General features: G+C 45.0%; 1 protein-coding gene, 1 long non-coding RNA gene and 1 pseudogene across 5 annotated transcripts; 1 reads left to right on the top strand and 2 right to left on the bottom strand.

Annotated features, from left to right (window-relative positions):
• Positions 1–3,473: 3,473 nt before the first annotated feature.
• LOC141411012 (uncharacterized) lies at positions 3,474–4,322 on the bottom strand. The gene is made up of 2 exons (XR_012435878.1): positions 3,856–4,322; positions 3,474–3,769 (listed from the first exon to the last, which is right to left on the bottom strand). It is a non-coding gene; the product is annotated as an uncharacterized lncRNA (long non-coding RNA).
• A 10-nt stretch (positions 4,323–4,332) lies between these two features.
• On the top strand, positions 4,333–19,956 carry Tmem128 (transmembrane protein 128). Of its 4 annotated transcripts, XR_012435877.1 has the most exons (6): positions 4,333–4,480; positions 5,956–6,097; positions 12,725–12,883; positions 14,653–14,761; positions 15,032–15,159; positions 15,722–15,898. XR_012435877.1 is itself a non-coding variant. In XM_074042621.1 (5 exons), the coding sequence occupies exons 1-4, from the start codon at positions 4,384–4,386 to the stop codon at positions 14,750–14,752; spliced, it is 498 nt and encodes a 165-aa protein (XP_073898722.1). In that variant the 5' UTR covers positions 4,333–4,383; the 3' UTR covers positions 14,753–14,761; positions 19,403–19,956. The 4 variants fall into 4 exon arrangements, 3 of the variants coding, with proteins under 3 accessions (XP_073898722.1, XP_020033940.1, XP_020033941.1); XM_074042621.1 differs by lacking the exons at positions 15,032–15,159; positions 15,722–15,898 and adding an exon at positions 19,403–19,956; XM_020178351.2 differs by lacking the exon at positions 15,032–15,159.
• On the bottom strand, positions 18,805–19,540 carry LOC109695705 (small ribosomal subunit protein uS3-like; annotated as a pseudogene).
• Positions 19,957–19,999: the final 43 nt, after the last annotated feature.

Below are 19,999 nucleotides of genomic sequence, written 5' to 3'. Positions count from 1 at the left end.
AGTGTTTAATTTATGAATTAGCCATAGTAAGGGGTTAACAATAAAAACTAATAATAAAATAGGACAATTATAATGATATATCATCATACGTTATGTGAGTGTTCTCTCTCTCTCCTCTCCATATTGCCTTATGGTGAGTAGTGCATACAGCACAGATATGTAGGACAAAGGGATGACTCATATCCTGGACAGAAGTGGGGCAAGACACTACGCAGAATCACAATTTTTTTGTCTTTTCTTTTTTGGTTCTGGGATCGAACCCAGGGCCTCACGCATGCTAGGCAAGCGCTGTACCACCGAGCTACATCCCAGCGAATCACAATTTAAAGTTTATGAGTTGTTTAGTTTTGAAAATTTTCAGGACTAATTTTGGACTGTGGTTGACCACAGGTAAGTGAAATCTCGGAAGGCAAAGCCGTAGGCACAGGGGTTTTTTGCACGCTAACCACGCTAATGATGGAGTACTTTCCATGCAAGCACCTTTCTCCGCTTAGACCTATTGGGGGACAAGCTCATTCATGTCTCCTCATCTCAGCTATGAGAAGTGAAAACAGAACAGAACTCACCTATAAAGACATTCAAACTAAAAGGCAAATGACAAACTGGAAAAATACACTTGCCATATATTTGATGGTCAAAGATATCCTTACTCTATAAAAATAAGCAAAGATAAAAATCCCAAAGGAAAAAGATATATACACAACCAATTAACATGTGAAAAATATGTTGACAAAGAAAGGAATATTAAAATCACAGATTTCTCCCCAACTATCAACTGGAAAGCATTTATTAGACTGATAAAGCCCATTGTTGGTACAAATTTTGAAGATGTCTTCTCCTGCCCCCTGCTGGTGGGACTGTGAACTAATGCCTTTCTGGAGCTTGTAAAAATACTGATAAATTGCAATATTCACATATTTGACCTTGCAATATCAATGCTGTAGCTTTTATCAGGGGAATAATCAGAGTTATGCAAAAAAGAGAGGTGCATATTTCACTGTATTTTTACATGCGTAACATAATTTTTTAAACTAGCTTTCTTCTCAGAATGAAGGGCTGTTTCCCAAATGAAATATATTAACATTCATGGAGCACTTTTCATTTCTCTTTCTTTTCGGCAGTAGCGGGGTTTTAAACTCAAGGCTTCATGCTTGCTAGGCAGGTGCTGTACTGCTTGAGCTATGACTCCAGTCCATTTTTCTCTGGTCATTTTGGAGATGTGGTCTTGGGAACTATTTGCCTGGGCTGGTGTGAAACTGTGATCTTCCCAATCTCAACCTCCCAAGTAGCTAGGATTACAGGTGTGAGCCACCAGCACCCGGAAAGAGCTACGTTCTCAACTGAGTTAACTAGGGCTTGTCAACAGCCAGGAGTTGAAACGACACTACCAAGACCTCTTAGTTGACCTCACAGAGATCCCTTCCTAGGTGGGCTCCCATGTTTCCAGCATGTAGTCCTAAACCCAATGGGGACCTTGTAGCCTACCCTAGCAAAGTAGGTTCCAGGGACTGACAGGTTTGTTCTGTGTCATGTGCCTTCTCCTAGGACAGGGCTAGCCTCCTAAGAATTGATCAATAAAGAGGAATATCTTCTCAGAGGAAGGGATACTGGATACATGGCTATCCCTAACAAAGACCAGCTGGCTGTGATCAGGGGCCAAAGTAAACGCAGGTAATGGAGTTTCTGCTATGTGCCTGGTATTTGCAATGAGGAGCTGGAGCCCAAAGGACAAGGAAAACTGATTAAGAAGTGATCAGGTGCCAGAGCTTGCGGGCCTGGCAAGCCAAACTAAGGAGTAGTGACTGGCAACTACCTCTACCTGAATGCAAACTCCGTGCCAGGCACTAAGCTATCTGTCTGTGAACATCCACCTCCACTCTGGTACTTGCTGTTTCACAGACGAGGAAACTGATACTTACCCAAGAACCCATAGGGATGGAGACAGGATTCAAGAGGCTGTAACACCTTGGGCTTAACCATGTTGCCAGGATGAGGCCAGCAAAGGCCACGGTCCAATTCATCCTTTTCCCACAAGTAATTCACATTGAAAATGAAATTTCTTTGTTGGTAGCAACCTGATATCATGTATCTACAATTAAGGTACCACAGTATACACTGAAGAACTTATTCGATGGGCCCAAGGAAAAAAGATGTGGTCATTAAGTATTGGATTTTTTCCAAATAGCTCTTAAGTATCATCACATGGTGTGCAAGTAGTGCTATTTAAAACATGAGGGGAAAATAGCTGGGAAGATTTCAGATCCAAATACAAAGGCCCTGAAACCACCAAAGGGGACACCTGATCCATCCTGAGTATGCACGTGTGGAGACCCTGGAATTGCTGTTATTCTTGGGACTATTCAGTTACAAGGGAGACCCAGCGCTGACCCTTCTTCAAGCAGACAATCAACAGAAGGCTGCATTTGATGGGATGAATTTACTTTCTATTAACAAGACTTCTAACCTTATACAAGACAAAGGAGGGAGGGGAAAGAAGAGATGAATCTAGTTCTTTAGGAGTCTGGAAAGAAAAGAATAACAGGAAAAAGGAAGTATTGTTTAGAAAGGCAATACGACCCACATAACTCTTAGATCCTTTGCTCCAAAGCATGAAGAAAGGCTAAAGAAATAACAGAAAAACGTTTGTAGAAACTTTCTTCTCTTTAATATTTTAATGTTCCTTTTATAAATACCTGTGACATAGAAAATATTAGAGAATGCCTACTAATTTTCTACTTCTTGTGCAAAAAACTTGTGTTCGACCCACACCAACCCACTCCCCTGCTCCCTCACATTCCCTAGCAGAATAAACTCTTCTTTATTTGGCATTTCCATGACCTATGTACAGTATTTCTGTTATGACACTGTACTGAAGTTGTCCCCACCACAATAGTCTTACCTTGTCCTATTTTACTAGAGCAGGTAGCTGCTTAGAAAATGTTGAATTAATAAAACAGTTCTGTTCATTTATAAATACTGACTGTAGTGCACCATCTTGTACTATGTCTCTGTGGTTATCTTCGGACTAGGAGCTCAAGTGCAAGGCCAATGTATTACTCACCACGGTCTCTACTGACTACTATGGGGCCTAACAGTTCCTGGCAAATGGCTGGTGCTCAGTAAATATTTGAAAAGTTAAGCACAAAATTTCTCAGTACATGACTCAGTAGGAAAAGGGCGGGACAACAATAAACGGGATGATTGTGGAGAAAAGGTTGTAATCTAGTGAAACACGTTTATATTGGTGGGAAGGGTAGTTTACGGAGAAAGCAATTTTGTCTCCACAGTACAGATGGGACGATTTTTTTCACAAGCAAGAAGGGGGCTCACAGGGACCACATATAGGTGCTCTTCATTTAAACCCCACAACAAATCTACCAATCTTCTGCTCAATCAAGGTCACCCAACAGCTCAGGGTTTGACCACAGTCAGTGGGTCCACTTCTTGGAAGGAACCAAATGGAACACCGAGAATAGCTGTCACACAGAGCAAAATTTATTTGCTGCACGTAAGTAGGCCAGGAGGGAATCACTTCCAAAACGGTGACTCCCAGAAGCCAGAGCAGGTTGCACTTGATCACGCAGGGAATGCACATGGCGGGTGGGGGGAGGTTGAAAGGTAGGGGCAAGAAAACAGCATGCTCCTTCAAAGTCCTCGTGTTACGGAAACGAGGCTTTACTTCTTCCCTGGGTGCAGATGGAACGTAACGAAGTAAAATTGGCCTCTCAGTCACTGGTGCATGCTCAGTGTAGCTTGTGGACCATTACTTCTGGAAATAAGGACATCCGTTAGAAACACAACTTTGTCCTGGGGCTCAGGGTGCGCAGTGGGAGACAGTCCCCCTCTGGGACCTACCGCTGCGTCCTGCTGGGAGCCGGTGCACCCTAACTTCAGTCGCCCCTCTGCTACCAAGAGCAGGTGCCCAGCCTGGGTCCGTTCCTCCTCCTGAGGCTGCCTTCAACCATTTCAAGACTAGCAGGACGACTCCTAAAAAAGCAGGAGTAGGAAGGAGGCTGGGGGCTGAGAGTCTGGGACCGACGGGAGGCCACCGTCCCCGTTTCCGCCCTGGCGGGCCAGGCGAGACCGGAAGCGCGGCTTTCCCGGGACCGCGCACGACCGTTCTGCGCGCATCCCGGGGCGCCAGTAACTTTGGTCCTTCAGGGCTTCCGTAGAGAGGAACAAAGTCGGGAAGCTCAGTATTTTACAGAGCGAGCAAAGCCAGTATTTAACAATTAAAATCCCATCTGTGGATTTGAGCGCAGACTGCCACTCTAGCTTCTCACGAAATAAAGCTGTGAGGATGACAGAGCCGTAGGGAGACTCCGCCAACGGTGCGTGCGCAGGAAGTGACGTCACTTCCGCCGCGTTTGGGGCGGTGCCAAGATGGACGCTCCGTGGGCTCGGGAGCAGCTCCGGCGGCGTTACCTGTTGTCGCCCGAGGCGGAGGTCCGGCTGGACACGGAGGGCGACGTCGGGCCTGGTGAGACGCTGTCCCGGCCGCGCTCCGAGCTGCCCCGGGCTTCTCGTAGCCCCGGCCCTGTCGGGGGCACCGGGCTCCATCTTTCGAGGGACACACCCAGCCGTTTTTCAAGTCGCGTATTTAACGCCATCAGAGATCCTTGCAGATCATATAGTCTTGCGCATCCTCATCTCAGGAGGCCTTGGGAAGCAGGTTTAACACCTGCTCGGTAATGTCTGTCAAAATTAAAGCCACCACCGATTCTAAGTCCTAAGAATTTGCCTAGGGAACATACCTGAGCCAGGCCCACGTACACCGGGTCTCACGTCGGCATGACACGTCCTAGGAAGCCAGTGGACATAGCTGATTGCCTGTCCGGAAGAGAGCTGGTTAGATAGGTTCGGGGGTAGCTACATGGTACGGCAGACAGACTTAAAAGTATGCCGACGTGGGTGATCCTCAGAGCGAAGGGCAAAGTGTGAGACATGCCACCATTTGGGTGCAGAACACAACCTGTGCTGGGTGTTTAGCTGTACAGGCGTAGAGTATGGAAGAATTCAGCAGCAGTCGATGGTTGCTTCTGGGCAGCAAAACGGGGTAAGGACTGGGAGAGTTCAGTTTAGACACTTTTTATCATGCGTGTTCTAACACCACGTCCATTTATTAGCATCTCCAAAATAAATGAGCATGATCCCTCTACCTACATTTCCTGCATAGCTCGGACCACAGGTGTGCACCAGGGGCCTGGCTTATTCACTGAGATAGGTCTCACCAACTTTTTGCCTGGGCTGGCCTCAAACTGCAGTCTTCCCAGTCTCCACCTCCCAAGCAGCTGGGATTACCCGTGTGAGCCACCGTGCCTGGCTTCCCGTCCCCCACCCCAGGGCTTCTGATGGTTTTCTAAAGGCCCATAATCTCACATCTAGACCAGCAATTCTGACATGAACTTAGAGGACACGTCAGAATCACCTTTCAGTTCTGGTCACAGGTGGAAGAAATAACTTGTGTATTGTACTATGCTGGGACAGGAGCCCTGGTGTGCCATTTCCACGTTTGAGCTGCCTCAAAAGATGGTGTTTTGTTTAAAATATTTCATTGTAAACAGTGTTCTTGGAAGATCATAAGTTCATTTTGTGCTCTAACACTTGCATTTGGCATTTTTTCTTGATTAACAGGACTAATTACTTTCCTACAGGAAAGGTGAAATGTTAAAATCCCTATGCATCATATCCAGAAGATTATGGAAGATCATGAAAGTGTAAATTTGATTTCAAAATTCATTTAGAGGAAATAAGCTGACTATATTGAGCATATTTCATAGTGGTTTCCTACTAATTATTTCTACAAGTAAAAAATCCTGTCTTGATGGCTTTATAGAAGGGGTTAGTGCTATAGTGGGAGAGATTGTGCTTATTAGAAATCCCTGGGAAACAGTCTTATTTTTCCTCATAAAACTATGGCAATTAATAAGTTGACGTAAATTCTCTTATTTGCAGAAACCTCTACAGATGTTGAGAAAAAGGAGAAACCTCTTCCAAGACTTAATATCCATTCTGGATTCTGGATTTTGGCTTCCATTGTTGTGACTTATTATGTTGATTTCTTTAAAACTCTTAAAGAAAATTTTCACACTAGTAGGTAAGAAAATTTTCATAAGTTAACCATCCTTATCTTAATTTCTTGTGGGTTTTTTTTTTTTGCAGTACTAGGGTTTGAACTCAGGGTCTACACTTTGAGCCACTCCACCAGCCCATTTTTGTGGTGAATCTTTTAGACAGAGTGTCTCGAACTGTTTTCTTTCCAGCTGGCTTTCAAGCGCAATCCTCCTGTTCTCTGCCTGCTGAGTAGTTAGGATTACAGATGTGAGCCACCGGAGTCCAGCTTCATGTTGTGTTTTTGTCATTTGAATTCTCCCAGCACTTAGTTAAGTCCTAGGTTCTTCCAGACACTGAGTTGGAGGAGTTTGTAATACAAGGAAGAATAAGACAGCAGCACAAATTTTCAGTTATGTAGTGACTCAGTTCTGAGGATTTGATGTACCATAGTTAATAATACTATGTTTTAGACTCGCAATTTGCCAGGGAATTGATCTTAAGTGTCTCCACCTTGTGTGCTCACATGCACGTTAAGTGTGAGGTGATGGATTCAGTACTTAATGTAATTGTAGTAATCATTTCACAATGGCTTCAACAGATACAATTTAAACTTGTCCCTTATGCCTCAAGAAGGCTGGCGAAATCAAGATGAGTAAGGTGTGTGCTCTGGGCATGTGCAGCAGAGTGGCTGAGAACTGGAAATTGTTTCAGAGTGCCTTTTCAGCACAAATGTGTCATAGCATGAGGAAGATAGTGAATTTAGGAAGATCTTAGTCCATTTGTAGACCATTGGAAGTAGAAAGAGGACTGTCTTTGTGAGAACTAAGTGTGGGAGAACTGGGAGGAGGGAGTGAGCACTGTGACCAGTGAGAATGGTCTCAGGGTGTGTTTCAGAGTAGTTACAGCTGACAGGGTAACTAGAGGGTGTGACTGAGTTAGAGTTACAGTGAAGGTCACCAGTGGGAGGAGTTGGGGCTTGTGGTCAGGTCGGATGTCAAATAGTCCCTAATTCACCAGGATTAACATCCCTTCAGTCTAATCTCAGGAGCTGACATGGAGCAGAAGGTTGTGAGTCACATTCTGGGGTTCTTCTGAACATTGGAGAATGATGTGGAGGCCTCCAGGTATAGAAAAGGGACCAATGTTGGTGAGTCAGAACTGGGATTTAAGGGCTGCTTGCTTTGGGTCAAGAGCAGTAATTGGAAGTACCAGTGAGACCAGAAAGATGCAGACAGGAGTGTGTCCTGTGGGATCATGAGAGGACACAGTCTCCTCAAGAGGCCTTCAGCAGGAGCTGTGGCTGCTAGAGGGAGCAGGTGGTCAGGGAGTGAGCACAGGGAAATTCACTCAAACTACAGGAAGAAGAGCGCTTGCTTCTGTTTTCTTATTTACACGAGGAGGGACTTTCCCTGAATGATCCCACCTTCCTGCTCTCCTGCCCACTCACCCCTTCCCTGGGAGGAGGTGTGACTTGCCTGATTGAGTTGAAAAACTGGACAGATGTAGCCCAGCACCTTCTTCCTTTTGGGAATCAGCCGTTTGTAGGAAACACAGATTCGGGTCGGCTTTTCCAGGCTCTCATTTTATGGAAACAGCCCAGACAAGGAGGAGGGCCTTAGGATTTCATTGTCATCTGGACTCCAGTGGGTAAATCCATCTGCTCCCCAAAGCTGTGTTTGGACTTTCTTTAGTCTGAGTCATTCATATCTCCCAGATGGTTTAGAATTCGGGCTGGGAAAAGAGCAATGTACTTGAAGTGTTTCCTACAGCAGCCACTGTCATGCACTTTGTCCTTCAAAGGGGACTCGGGGTTGGCTGTGTGCCAGTGATGAGTAAGGTGTCTCTCCCCCTCTAGCAGCTCATTCTAGGCTGCAGCAGACACATCACCAGCATGGGGCGTGCTGTGTAAATGCACGCACAGATGTCTGGGAGTGCCTGGGAGGGGCCTCGTCTGGCCCAGCCTCAGGAGGTAGGCCTTTTCAAGGTTTTAGGAGACCAGGGAGAATTTCTCTATTTGAGTCCTTTACTAGGCATTCTTATCACTTGAACTTGAAAGAAGTGGCAGGGTAAGAAATGCTCACACATGTAAGACATTTGAGCACAGTACCCAGAACCCAAGTTCTTGGTGGCAGAGCCTGGACACAGGCGTGAGGACCAGGGCAGTCATAGGCCCATCCTCAACAAAAAGTCCTCTTAGAGGAAAAGAGCTGTGAATGCATACCCAAGACTGAGGGGTGAGTTGCAGTGCACCCTGGTGCAGAGCTCAGCAGTGAGGATTTTGAGCAGCCACAGAACATGAGGTGAGTAAAGGCAAGGCGGCTGAGTGCTTTTTTTTTTTTTTGAGACAGAGTCTCACAACAGAGCTTAGGCTGACCGCAAACTCTCTGTGTAGACCAAGCTAGCCTTGAGGAATTCTGCTTTTTGAAAGTGATTTGTTCTGATATCTGAGATAATTTCATTTTTTTCCTGGTCTTGCCCAAGTTCAGAGAATCAAGGTATTAGGGTTGTTTAAGTCTTTGCAGGGTTAGATTGTATGTTCAATGATAGGAGAGACAGGTCAGTATTAAAACAAATTATTGTGATACTTAGGAAATCACTGTTTTCATAAAACCTCTGGTTGTGTGTGTCACAATCATCTATGAAGCTAGGCACCAGTGGCTCATGCCTGTAATCCTAGCTACTTGGCAGGCTAGATCTGGAGGATCATGGTTCAAGCTAGCCCGGGGGGAAAATTGTTCATGTTCACGAGACCCTATCTCTAAAATAACCAGAGAAAAATGGAGTGGAGGTATGGTTCAAGTGGTAGAGTTCCTGTTTTGCAAGCTCAAAGCCCTGAGTTCAAGCCCCAGTCTCACAAAAAGAAAAAAAAAATCATCTGTGGAGTTAAAGAGAAAACTGACTAAAACAATCCTAGTCCCCCAGACTCTAGATTTTGCTCAGACCCAGAATTTTATTTTATTTTATTTTATTTTATTTTTTTCATTTTTCTTTTATTATTCATATGTGCATACAAGGCTTGGTTTATTTCTCCCCCCTGCCCCCACCCCCTCCCTTACCACCCACTCCACCCCCTCCCGCTCCCCCCCTCAATACCCAGCAGAAGCTATTTTGCCCTTATCTCTAATTTTGTTGTAGAGAGAGTATAAGCAATAATAGGAAGGAACAAGGGGTTTTGCTGGTTGAGATAAGGATAGCTATACAGGGCATTCACTCACATTGATTTCCTGTGCGTGGGTGTTACCTTCTAGGTTAATTCTTTTTGATCTAACCTTTTCTCTACTACCTGTTCCCCTTTTCCTATTGGCCTCAGTTGCTTTAAGGTATCTGCTTTAGTTTCTCTGCATTAAGGGCAACAAATGCTAGCTAGTTTTTTAGGTGTCTTACCTATCCTCACCCCTCCCTTGTGTGCTCTCGCTTTTATCATGTGCTCATAGTCCAATCCCCTTGTTGTGTTTGCCCTTGATCTAATGTCCACATATGAGGGAGAACATACGATTTTTGGTCTTTTGAGCCAGGCTAACCTCACTCAGAATGATGTTCTCCAATTCCATCCATTTACCAGCGAATGATAACATTTCATTCTTCTTCATGGCTGCATAAAATTCCATTGTGTATAGATACCACATTTTCTTAATCCATTCGTCAGTGGTGGGGCATCTTGGCTGTTTCCATAACTTGGCTATTGTGAATAGTGCCGCAATAAACATGGATGTGCAGGTGCCTCTGGAGTAACAGTCTTTTGGGTATATCCCCAAGAGTGGTATTGCTGGATCAAATGGTAGATCGATGTCCAGCTTTTTAAGTAGCCTCCAAATTTTTTTCCAGAGTGGTTGTACTAGTCTACATTCCCACCAACAGTGTAAGAGGGTTCCTTTTTCCCCGCATCCTCGCCAACACCTGTTGTTGGTGGTGTTGCTGATGATGGCTATTCTAACAGGGGTGAGGTGAAATCTTAGTGTGGTTTTAATTTGCATTTCCTTTATTGCTAGAGATAGTGAGCATTTTTTCATGTGTTTTCTGGCCATTTGAATTTCTTCTTTTGAGAAAGTTCTGTTTAGTTCACATGCCCATTTCTTTATTGGTTCATTAGTTTTGGGAGAATTTAGTTTTTTAAGTTCCCTGTATATTCTGGTTATCAGTCCTTTGTCTGATGTATAATTGGCAAATATTTTCTCCCACTCTGTGGGTGTTCTCTTCAGTTTAGAGACCATTTCTTTTGATGAACAGAAGCTTTTTAGTTTTATGAGGTCCCATTTATCTATGCTATCTCTTAGTTGCTGTGCTGCTGGGGTTTCATTGAGAAAGTTCTTACCTATACCTATTAACTCCAGAGTAGTTCCTACTCTTTCTTGTATCAACTTAAGAGTTTGGGGTCTGATATTAAGATCCTTGATCCATTTTGAGTTAATCTTGGTATAGGGTGATATACATGGATCTAGTTTCAGTTTTTTGCAGACTGCTAACCAGTTTTCCCAGCAGTTTTTGTTGAAGAGGCTGCTATTTCTCCATCGTATATTTTTAGCTCCTTTGTCAAAGATAAGTTGCTTATAGTTGTGTGGCTTCATATCTGGATCCTCTATTCTGTTCCACTGGTCTTCATGTCAGACCCAGAATTTTAGAAACTAGGACAAGATAGCTTCTTTCAGAAAGGCACAAAGTGACTCTGATGTACAGTGTGGGTTGAGGACCACTGACTTGCAGTATGTTCAGAAACTTTTAAAATTTTGTTTTATCTCTTTTATCATGTCTGTAGACAGCAGCCATAGAAGGAAGGATTTAGGTGAGGCCAGATGCTCACCATCTCTGAGCACAGCGCTCTTTAGCCATTCTTATGTCTCTGCCCTCTAAGGAGGCTTTTGTAGGCATTTGTTTCTTAATTGCCCTCCTGCCTGTGGGACTTCAATACCACAGGTACCCTGGGTTTGCTTATGTACTTCCGTGTGCCTGCACTTTATGGATACATACAAGTCAGATTTCTTCTTCACGTTGGTGGTCTTGCCCATGGTGAGAGGCCGCGCTCTAGAGAAGAGAGGTCTTTGAAGATCCTGAGAGGAATGGAGTTCTTTCTTATAGATAACATAGTGGATGATAGATCTCTCTGGGAGTTTAGCTGGGTGTTGTTTCATTCTCCATCTTTTCTGTTGAGTTAAACATGGTCAGTGCTTCCAATGCGTGCCAAGTTCAAATAGTTTGCCTAGAGTCACAGAGGTAGTCATGTTGGAGTGGAGACTGAAACGCAGACAGACAGATTTCAAAGGCTGTTTGTCACCACTGCATGAAACTGCCCCAGCAATTCTGAATTCCAGAATTGTGTCATCCCAAAAGACCTCAGTGGAATGTTGGGAGCCACCCAGGGCCCTTGTCACTTAACTGCTCACCCTCTCTTCATCATGGATGGCCAGTCTTCCCCAAGGAGGAGTAAAAAATAATGGTGGTGTTGGGGCAAATTGGCAGGATGGCAAAGGGATTCATTCCCCAAATCTGGCCTCCTCTCAGGAGCCAGCAAGAGCGCCTCACACATGCTTAGGTGGAATCAGTTAGGGCTTAGGTGGAATCAGTAGGTAGCAAAATAGGACTGTCCTTTGGGGACAATAGAAGACATTCTGAAAGTGGGAGGGGCCTTAGTCTGTTTCTTGTGGCTGTTACAAAATACCTGAGGTTGGGTAACTTACAAAGAAAAGTGTACTTGGCTCACAATTCTGGTTGCTAAAGGGCCAAGTAGCATGGCACCTCCTGGCTGTGTAGTGGAGAAGCAGAAGGGAAAGAGGTGTTTGTGTGTGTGTGTGTGTGTGTGTGTGTGTGTGTGTGTGTGAGAGAGAGAGAGAGAGAGAGAGAGAGAGAGAGAGAGAGACACCAAGGAGAAGTGCCAGGTTTGATGTCAACCTGCTCTGGAGGTAACCAGTCCCATCCTTCTAGAGCAAAAAATTGCCTGTGCAAGAAAAGCATTCATCCCTTCATGAGGGCAGTCATGACCCAGCCACCTCCCAATAGGCCTCTCCTCTGAGAGGTCCCACCATCTTTCACAGCCCATTTTGGAGACCAAGCTTGTAGCAAATGAGCCTTTGGGGGACACTCAAACCATCACAGAGATGGTGTTCATGTGTTTGCTTAGAAATCTTTTATGAGAGAGAATTTGAATTGACAGTCTTCCTGGCTGCTTTTCAGTGTTCTGAGAACGTAAGTTGGAGGAATTAATGGTTTCTGATGGGGTCCTCTTTATTCCTCTCACACAGGACTTCAGGAACAAGCAGAAAGCCCCTGTCTTTCCTTTGTTTTTTTTTCTGTTCTTTTTTGGTGCTGGGATGGAACCCAGGGCCTCGCGCATGCCAGGCAAGTGCTGTACCACCAAGCTACATCCCAGCCCTCCTTTGTTTTTAAAGAAAATTCATCGCTGTAATTGGGGTTCTTGGTTGGTTGATTGGTTCATGAAAGCATGTATGTGTGATATAAGTGAAGTCCCACTTTTTCATCCTTTCCCGAGTTACATGGCTCATCTTTTCTCACCCTCATCTCCCACTAGACTGAGATTCCGAAAGCTGAGGTCGTGGAATTGTGGGTCCCTTTGACCCCCACTCCCTTTCTAGTTGAGGCTCTTCCTAGAAATACGTTTTTACGTTGTTGACAAAAACGGAAGGCATCTCTGATTTGCGTACCTGACTTGTCTCCACAGTTGGTTTCTCTTTGGTGGTGCCTTTTTGCTCGTCAGTCTATCTGTTGCGTTTTACTGCATAGTCTACCTGGAGTGGTACCGCGGGATTGAAGAATATGATGTCAAGTACCCAGTGTTGGTGCCCATTACAACTGCGACCTTTATCGCAGCAGGAATTTGGTAAGTTTGCTTGGAAATAATGAATGTGGATGGAAGCATTTCTTTTGTGATCAAGTGATATATGTGACCCAAATTCAAAAGGAGATACAAGGAGTCATAGAAAATGTGTCTCTCAGTGCTTCCTATTCTTTGAACTCCATTTTTGTTAGTATCTCTTTCTCTTTATGTGCCTACTTATTTAAAACACAAATGGTCACGTGCTGTACAGATCCTGTACCTTGCTTTTTAAATAGTTTTCATTGCAATGTACAATACATATTAAAAAGTAGAAAAAACCAAATGCCCAGCTTGACTGAGCTGATCATGAAGTGAGCATCAGCGTAGGTCTCACTCAGATCAAGAAAGAGAACCAACCAGCCTCCTGGTAACCCTTCCCACCCATATATATGTCTGCATACACACGGAGAGGTGAAGGTGTCTGGTCATCGGGTGTACACACCTCCAACTTCAGGAGACAGTGCCAAACTACATTCCAGGGGGATTCTATAGGTGGCTTTCTGCGTCCATGGGTTTTATATCCATGAGTTAAACCAATCACCAAAAAGAATGTCATCTATACTGAACATGTACAGACATTTTTCCTTGTCATTATTCCCTAAACAATACAGTGTAGCACCTATTTACACAGCATCTACATAGTAGAAAAATGTCTTACATAATGCTGTGTTTTATATGGAATCCTAGCGATAAGATTTAAAGTAACGAGAGGATGTGCTGAGATTGTATACACATGTCACAACATTTCATGCAGGAACTTGAGCATTCAGAGAGTTCGGTGTCTGGAGAGTCTTGGAACAGATCCCTGCCTTCCAACTTACAGAGGGACTGCTATCCCCCCGCCCGCCCCACCAGGGACTCCGTGTAGCTTGCAGTTCCTCCATAATGGCACCAATGACACAAAGCCATGTCATTTGCAGTTAATAGCATCTTACAAATGATTACCTCTTCCATTAGTTTAAAGAGAAAATACTTTTATCTTTTTACCCTGATACTGTGATAGTGTGCAATCATAAAAGCAGCCTCAGCTGTTTTAATTCATGGTCCCTTGCACACACTGACTTTGAAACTTAACATTTCTTTTGGGATTTCAGCTCTGGGCCTTGGACCTGCTAGGCCAGCTCTCTGCCACTTGAGCCATGCCTCCTGCCCTTTTTGTTTTAGATTATTTTTTACATAGGGTCTCACTCTTTGCTGTGGCTGGACTAGGACTGCAATCCTCCTGCTTATGCCTCCTATGTAGCAAGGGCTACACAGGAGCCACACCTGGCTTATTCGATGAGATGGGGGTCTCCTTAACTTTTTGTCCAGTCTGGCCTTGAACTTCGAACCTCGTTCTCATCTCCACCTCTCAAGTAGCTGGAATTAGAGGCTCTGTGCCCGATGGGGACGTGACATTTCTGTGAAGCATGACAGCTCCCGTTAGAGGCCCTTAGTGAAAAGAAAAACTTTTTGAAGAAATTGTGTGAGTTCTGTCAGCATACAAAGAGCTTTCCTTCCTGACACTGGCCAGGTCGCACAGTCTGAGCAACTAACTGTTTTGCGTACAGAAAGTTGCCATCCAGACTAGTGTTCTCTGAGTCTGAGTTCTGTCAGCATACAAAGAGCTTTCCTTCCTGACACTGGCCAGGTCGCACAATCTGAGCAACTAACTGTTTTGTGTACAGAAAGTTGCCATCCAGACTAGTGTTCTCTGAGTCTGGGGGGTGGGGGTAGCAGCTGCACACACCGCAGGCACTGTGGCCAACCAGTATTCATCTTGCCCCTCTCAGCTTCAACGTTGCGCTTTGGAACGTGTGGTCGTTTTTCACTCCCTTATTGCTGTTCACGCAGTTTATGGGAGTCGTAATGTTCATCTCACTCCTTGGATGATTTCTGAAGGTAAGATCTCTGGGGTGCTCGTTCTAGTAGTGCACTCATTTGAAAAATGTCTTTTGAGATGGTTTGGACACAGCTGTGACAGGCTGCTTGTGAAGGGCCTTGTCACATTTGCGCCCAGTACACCTGAGGTGAGAGGGACCTTTGTAATGTTGGTCCTAAACAGCTCCTTTTCGGAGAAGGCACCAAACAGATTGTAGGTGCACCTTCCAACGCAGGTAAGCTTACCCGTAAGCACACCCTGTTGAAGTCGGCTCTGTCATGTCTGCATAGGGACTGTGGCTTCATTGTTCCTGAGGAATGGGACAGAGGAGTAATGACAGCTTCTCCCATTGGGGAAAATTCTGCCACGTTCCTTAAAAACAGACCTCACACAGTAGGGTCTGTTTCCTGAGCATCAGGTAAGCCATTCACTAAGGAAGTGTGTGCAGTCTGAGAATGCCCACCCCATTCTTAGAGACAAGGTGGGAAGACAAAGATGGCCCCCTTCCTTCTTGTCACTCATACATGAACCTAGAGGAAACCAACTCCCACAGCATCTGCAGTAAGGAAAGGGGAGGCTCAGAGAACTGGAAGTCAGTGCTGAAGGAGACTGACTGAGTTTTCAGGGAAGTCACTGTGGCCAGGTGTAGAAGAAATAGGCAGTTATGCTGTTGCCAGGCTGACTAGCTGCTAGTACAGTGTCCTTCAGACATGGCACTTTGACAAGGGACCAGTGTGACTCCCTGTGTGCACATTTCTCACCACAGTCTCTCAGCCAGCCCTGACTCCCATGCCTCCCCTCCTGATGGCTGTGGAGTGCCTGGGGCGTTGAGTTCCAGCATTCCAGGAGACTTCCTGCTCCCTTGGGTTGGCGATTGGTAACGGAGAGGCAGCTAGTGGCAGAGGCATGTAGACGGCACTTCAGGTCAGCAGCTTGAGCGCCAGTGCCTTACTTGGTACATGGATACTGCTGTGTTTCAGATTTGAGGACGTGGTGGTGTAGACAGAATGACTAAACATCCTGCTGGCTGAAGGCATCACAGACAGAGGGAAGAGCTGCTGTGTGTTTTGGTGTCTACAAAGTGAGGGGCTGCCTTGGAAAGGTTCTGACTGTAACAACCTGTTGTTAAAATCAGAATAAATTGTATTTCACTAGAATATTTCTCCGACTGAAATGATTATTGAATGTTTCAGAAAGCTGTTATGTGAAAGTAACTATTTGTATGGCAGATCTGCGTGGGTCTTTGGGGAATAGTGGTTCCAGTACAGGAACTTGATGTGCCCCAGTTTTAGAACTGTTCCCTCTTCCGTGGTGTGCTTTATGAAATGGCTGGTGCAGACATACAGGAGTCTTGGTGTGCCTTTAACCCAGCTTTACTGATTACTGCCTCATTTTTGTACACTTTTGTTAGGTGAAAGGACCAGATGGAAGTATTTATGTTTTCCCATTAGTTTTGATTTTGTCATTATGTAAGTTATCAGCTGTTTAGCACTTTTTAACATATGGACTTTTAATCATTTTTAGGTGTGTATAATTTTTTTCTGTAACATTCCAATAAAATATTTTTGTAATTTTCTTGTGCATTTTGTTAATACAAACTTGGAAGAGCTTCTGTTCTTAGCTGCTAGCACTTCGAGTTAACTGTAGACATATAATGGTCTTTAGAGAAGGTTCCTCTGCTTTTAATGGTCCTGGGAAGATAGTATGTGAACTTTCAGACGCAGACGTGCTCACAGTAAAGTAGCTGTGTGAATATTGTGACACAGAGCCAGCTTGTGTTGACTCTTCCTGTGAAGTGTCTGATAGAGTCACCACTTATGTTTGGGGCTGGCCACACCTGCCATTTGTTCACTGTAGGGTCATCTGTCCTCATTAATCTTTTTTTTAAACTAGGAACTAGGAATAGAAAGAGAAGGTGGGGGCTTGGTGTGGTGCTCACTCAAGAGGCAGAGATCAGGAAGATCACAGTTTGAAGCAAATTCTTGTATAAGTTAGTGCGACTCCATCTCAACAAATAAACTGGGCATGGTGGTGGTACATGTCTATAATTCCAGCTGTGTGGGAGGCATAGGTAGGAGGTCTGGCTCGGGCAAAAATGTGAGACTGATCTGAAAAATACCTGAAAAAAATTGCTGAAGGTATGGCTCAAGTGGTGGGCAAGCATACAGCCCTGAGTTCAAACCCAGTACCACCATTAAAAAAAGAGCGAGTAGAACCTAGGATCGGGAATATCACATCAAACAATGTTTGCCAAGAGCGTGCTCAGTAAATAGAACCAAACCCAGTTTGTGTGCACACGAGTGTGAAGATGTGGGAGAGTGTCATTTAAAACAGAGGTCAGGCAAAGGGCAGCACGAGCTAGGTGGACTGGGGATGTGAGAGGCCAGTGCAGGCTCGAACCTGAAAGCCTGCAAGTAAACAGTGTCTGCTTCAGCCTCACTGAGGATCTCGCCGGGTCACAGGGCTCCGCCCTGTGACTATTCCCATATGTTTTATACTCATTTTTTTTTTCCCCTCAGAGTAATTTTACTACGAGGCTAGCAATCTAAGTCTGGAACTTTTGGTTAAATCCAATTTATTAAAACCCAGTTAGCCATACCCAGTTAGTATGGTAGGGATATCGCCTGTTTACCTAAAAAGAGACATTGCCAGGCACTGGTGGCTCATGCCTATAATCCTAGTTATTCAGGAGGCAGAGATCAGGATTGTGGTTTGAAGCCAGCCTGGGCAAATAGTTCGAGAGACCCCATCTTGAAATACCCATCATGAAAAGAGGGCTGGTGGAGTAGCTGAAATAGTAAGAGTGCCTTTTTAGCAACCATGAGGCCCTGAGTTCAAATCCCAGTGCTGCAAAAAAAAAACCCAAAGGAGACATCCTTTTTATTTATTAGCACATAATAGTTGTATGGGACGACGTTGTGATATTTACATATGTGCTGACATATCTTAGAATTATCCCTCCATCATTTTTCCTCTTTCCCCTTCCCCCTTCTTAGGACAGCTTGAATAGGTTTCATTCTCATATATGAATCATATATGAATACAAAACACATCTACCATATTCATCCTCATTAACCCTTCCCTTATACCCACCCCCTTCCACTGGTAACCACTTCCCAAAAGAAACCTATAAAAAGAGCCATCTTAATAAACTCATTTGACAGACTCACACCTGCTCCCACTCCTGTTAAATAACTCCTATGCCTGCTACATATGCACCTTTTGCTTTTATTATAACTATAAATAAAAACAGTGTCAAGCCGTCTAACTGCTCCTAATCAAGTGTAGGGGAGGAACCCCCCCTTCAAAGAGTAATGAAGAATGAAACTAACTTGTCTTGTCATCAAAGTCAGGAATATCGTAGGAGCAAGTATGTGCTCACATTTCACAGTCAGTGGCCAGACCAAGTTTTGAACCTGGGTTGCACTCCAGCTGTGCAGTGGTAAGGCTGGTTCAGTTCGTGGGTGAGGCTGCCTTCTTTGAAGAGTCCCTGGTTGGTTCCAGTGTAAGGTGGGTGAACTCTCTCCTTTTTGAACCTGGGTTGCACTCCAGCTGTGCAGTGGTAAGGCTGGTTCAGTTCGTGGGTGAGGCTGCCTTCTTTGAAGAGTCCCTGGTTGGTTCCAGTGTAAGGTGGGTGAACTGTCTCCTTTCTGGTCAGTGTGGGTTGACATGTTCTTGCAAAAGCCAGGGTCGTAGGATTGGCCTGTGCATAGAGATAACTGAATCTAACTGATTTCACCAGGATCGGAACCTGATTGGGGCTCCCCAAGTCTGGGTCTGAGACCTAGCTCCTAAGGCAATGGTCGTTTTAGGGAACTTGAAGCAGAACTTAAAGTTCCTGACTTTTATGCAACAAAACATCGTCTCTGGTTATCCTTAAGCAAAAGACAGATGCATTGGAGAGGTCGCCAGGGGAACAGAGAAGCACGTCTTGTATGGGGGCAGTAGGCAGGGTGGCTTGGGGGTGCTCAGCGCTGGCTGATGGGAGTTACTAAGATGGCCTGTTCAGTGGCCACCTTACAACAAATGCCCTCCTATTCCCTCCCTCCCTCCCTTCCTTTCTCTAGCCCTCCCTCTTCCTCTTCTTCTCTCCCTCCCTTCTTTCCTTTGTTGCAGATGGAACTAATGCATGCTTCCCACCCTTCTGTTCTGAGGGAGGGGTGGGAGCAGGATCTCACCTTTGGGCTCCACAGTGCTCACACGGCCAGGCAGGGGCATTTTGGGGCCAGGGAGGTATGATCTTCACTTCGATGCCAGCATACCCTGTCTGAGCAGCACACAGCGGTGTCAACCTTGTACTTAGCAGGGTCTCCTTGTGGATCTGGCTATCCACAAACTTCCTGGATTTAGCTCTCTGTCCTCAGAGTTTCCCAGACACCATGACCTCACAGCCCTTGTCACCTCTCTCCATGATGAATAGTACCACACTATAGCAGGTCCTCCGCACAGCGCACCCTCCTAGGAGTCTGTAAGGAAGGGACTCTGCCTGGTCAGTGGCAACAGGCCCCTTGTGGCCATCTTTCCAGCATAAAGCTCTCATACACTGATCTCAGAGAAGCCAAATCTCTTCTGAATTACTGCGGTCAATTCCACCATCCACCAGCCCTTCTCACCAAGAACATTCTGTCACCTGGCAGCTAAAATAATGCTTTTTGTCCCAGTTAGATTCCAGCTCCAGAGTAACCATCTTCAGCCAGCTCCCGAGTGAGAAACTCTTTCAGTTCAGCTTTGAATATGCTGTCTGCAGTAACTTTCGTCTTGGAAACCTTAAAATTTATTTTTGAAGGACTTTGACTCATTTCAGTATGCCCTGACATGGAGAAGAGTTTTATGGATTCTAGTTAACTGTCTGCACAGAATTAAAAAAAAATAATGACATAGGAACCGGAATATTTTGTCTACACTAAGGCCTAACTTTAAAGAACTGTAGGTTCTTGGCCAAGATGGAAGATTGGGAGAGGGAAGACTCGAACAGAAGAGTAACCTATTCCAAAAAGGGCTACAAAATTTCCCCCTAAGTCTCAGGTTCAGTCTTGAAGTTGGGGAAGAGACTTTCCCATTTGGGCAGACATGACGTACAGCTGATGATTTGTTTCTAAATGGTGTGGGCTACTTGTTTTAAGTATAGCTGCAGCATTTGCAAACTGTTTTGTTTTGGTTTGGTTTGGTTTTTTTTTGAGACAGGGTCTGGCTATGTAGCCCAGGCTGGTCTCTAACTCATGATGCTCCTGCCTCTGCATCCCAAGTACCGGGATTAA

Source organism: Castor canadensis, chromosome 9, assembly GCF_047511655.1.
Source record: "Castor canadensis chromosome 9, mCasCan1.hap1v2, whole genome shotgun sequence".
Lineage (NCBI taxonomy): Eukaryota > Metazoa > Chordata > Mammalia > Rodentia > Castoridae > Castor > Castor canadensis.
Note: the sequence above shows the minus strand (reverse complement) of the source record. Positions and strands in the feature narration are given on the sequence as shown.

Excerpts from the sequence above, each read along its gene's own strand:
- Tmem128 (XM_074042621.1), top strand. The coding sequence starts at position 4,384 with ATGGACGCTCCGTGGGCTCGGGAGCAGCTCCGGCGGCGTTACCTGTTG. Across the intron at positions 4,481-5,955 it reads GGAGGGCGACGTCGGGCCTG|AAACCTCTACAGATGTTGAG; the intron begins GTGAGACGCTGT and ends TCTTATTTGCAG. Across the intron at positions 6,098-12,724 it reads GAAAATTTTCACACTAGTAG|TTGGTTTCTCTTTGGTGGTG; the intron begins GTAAGAAAATTT and ends TTGTCTCCACAG.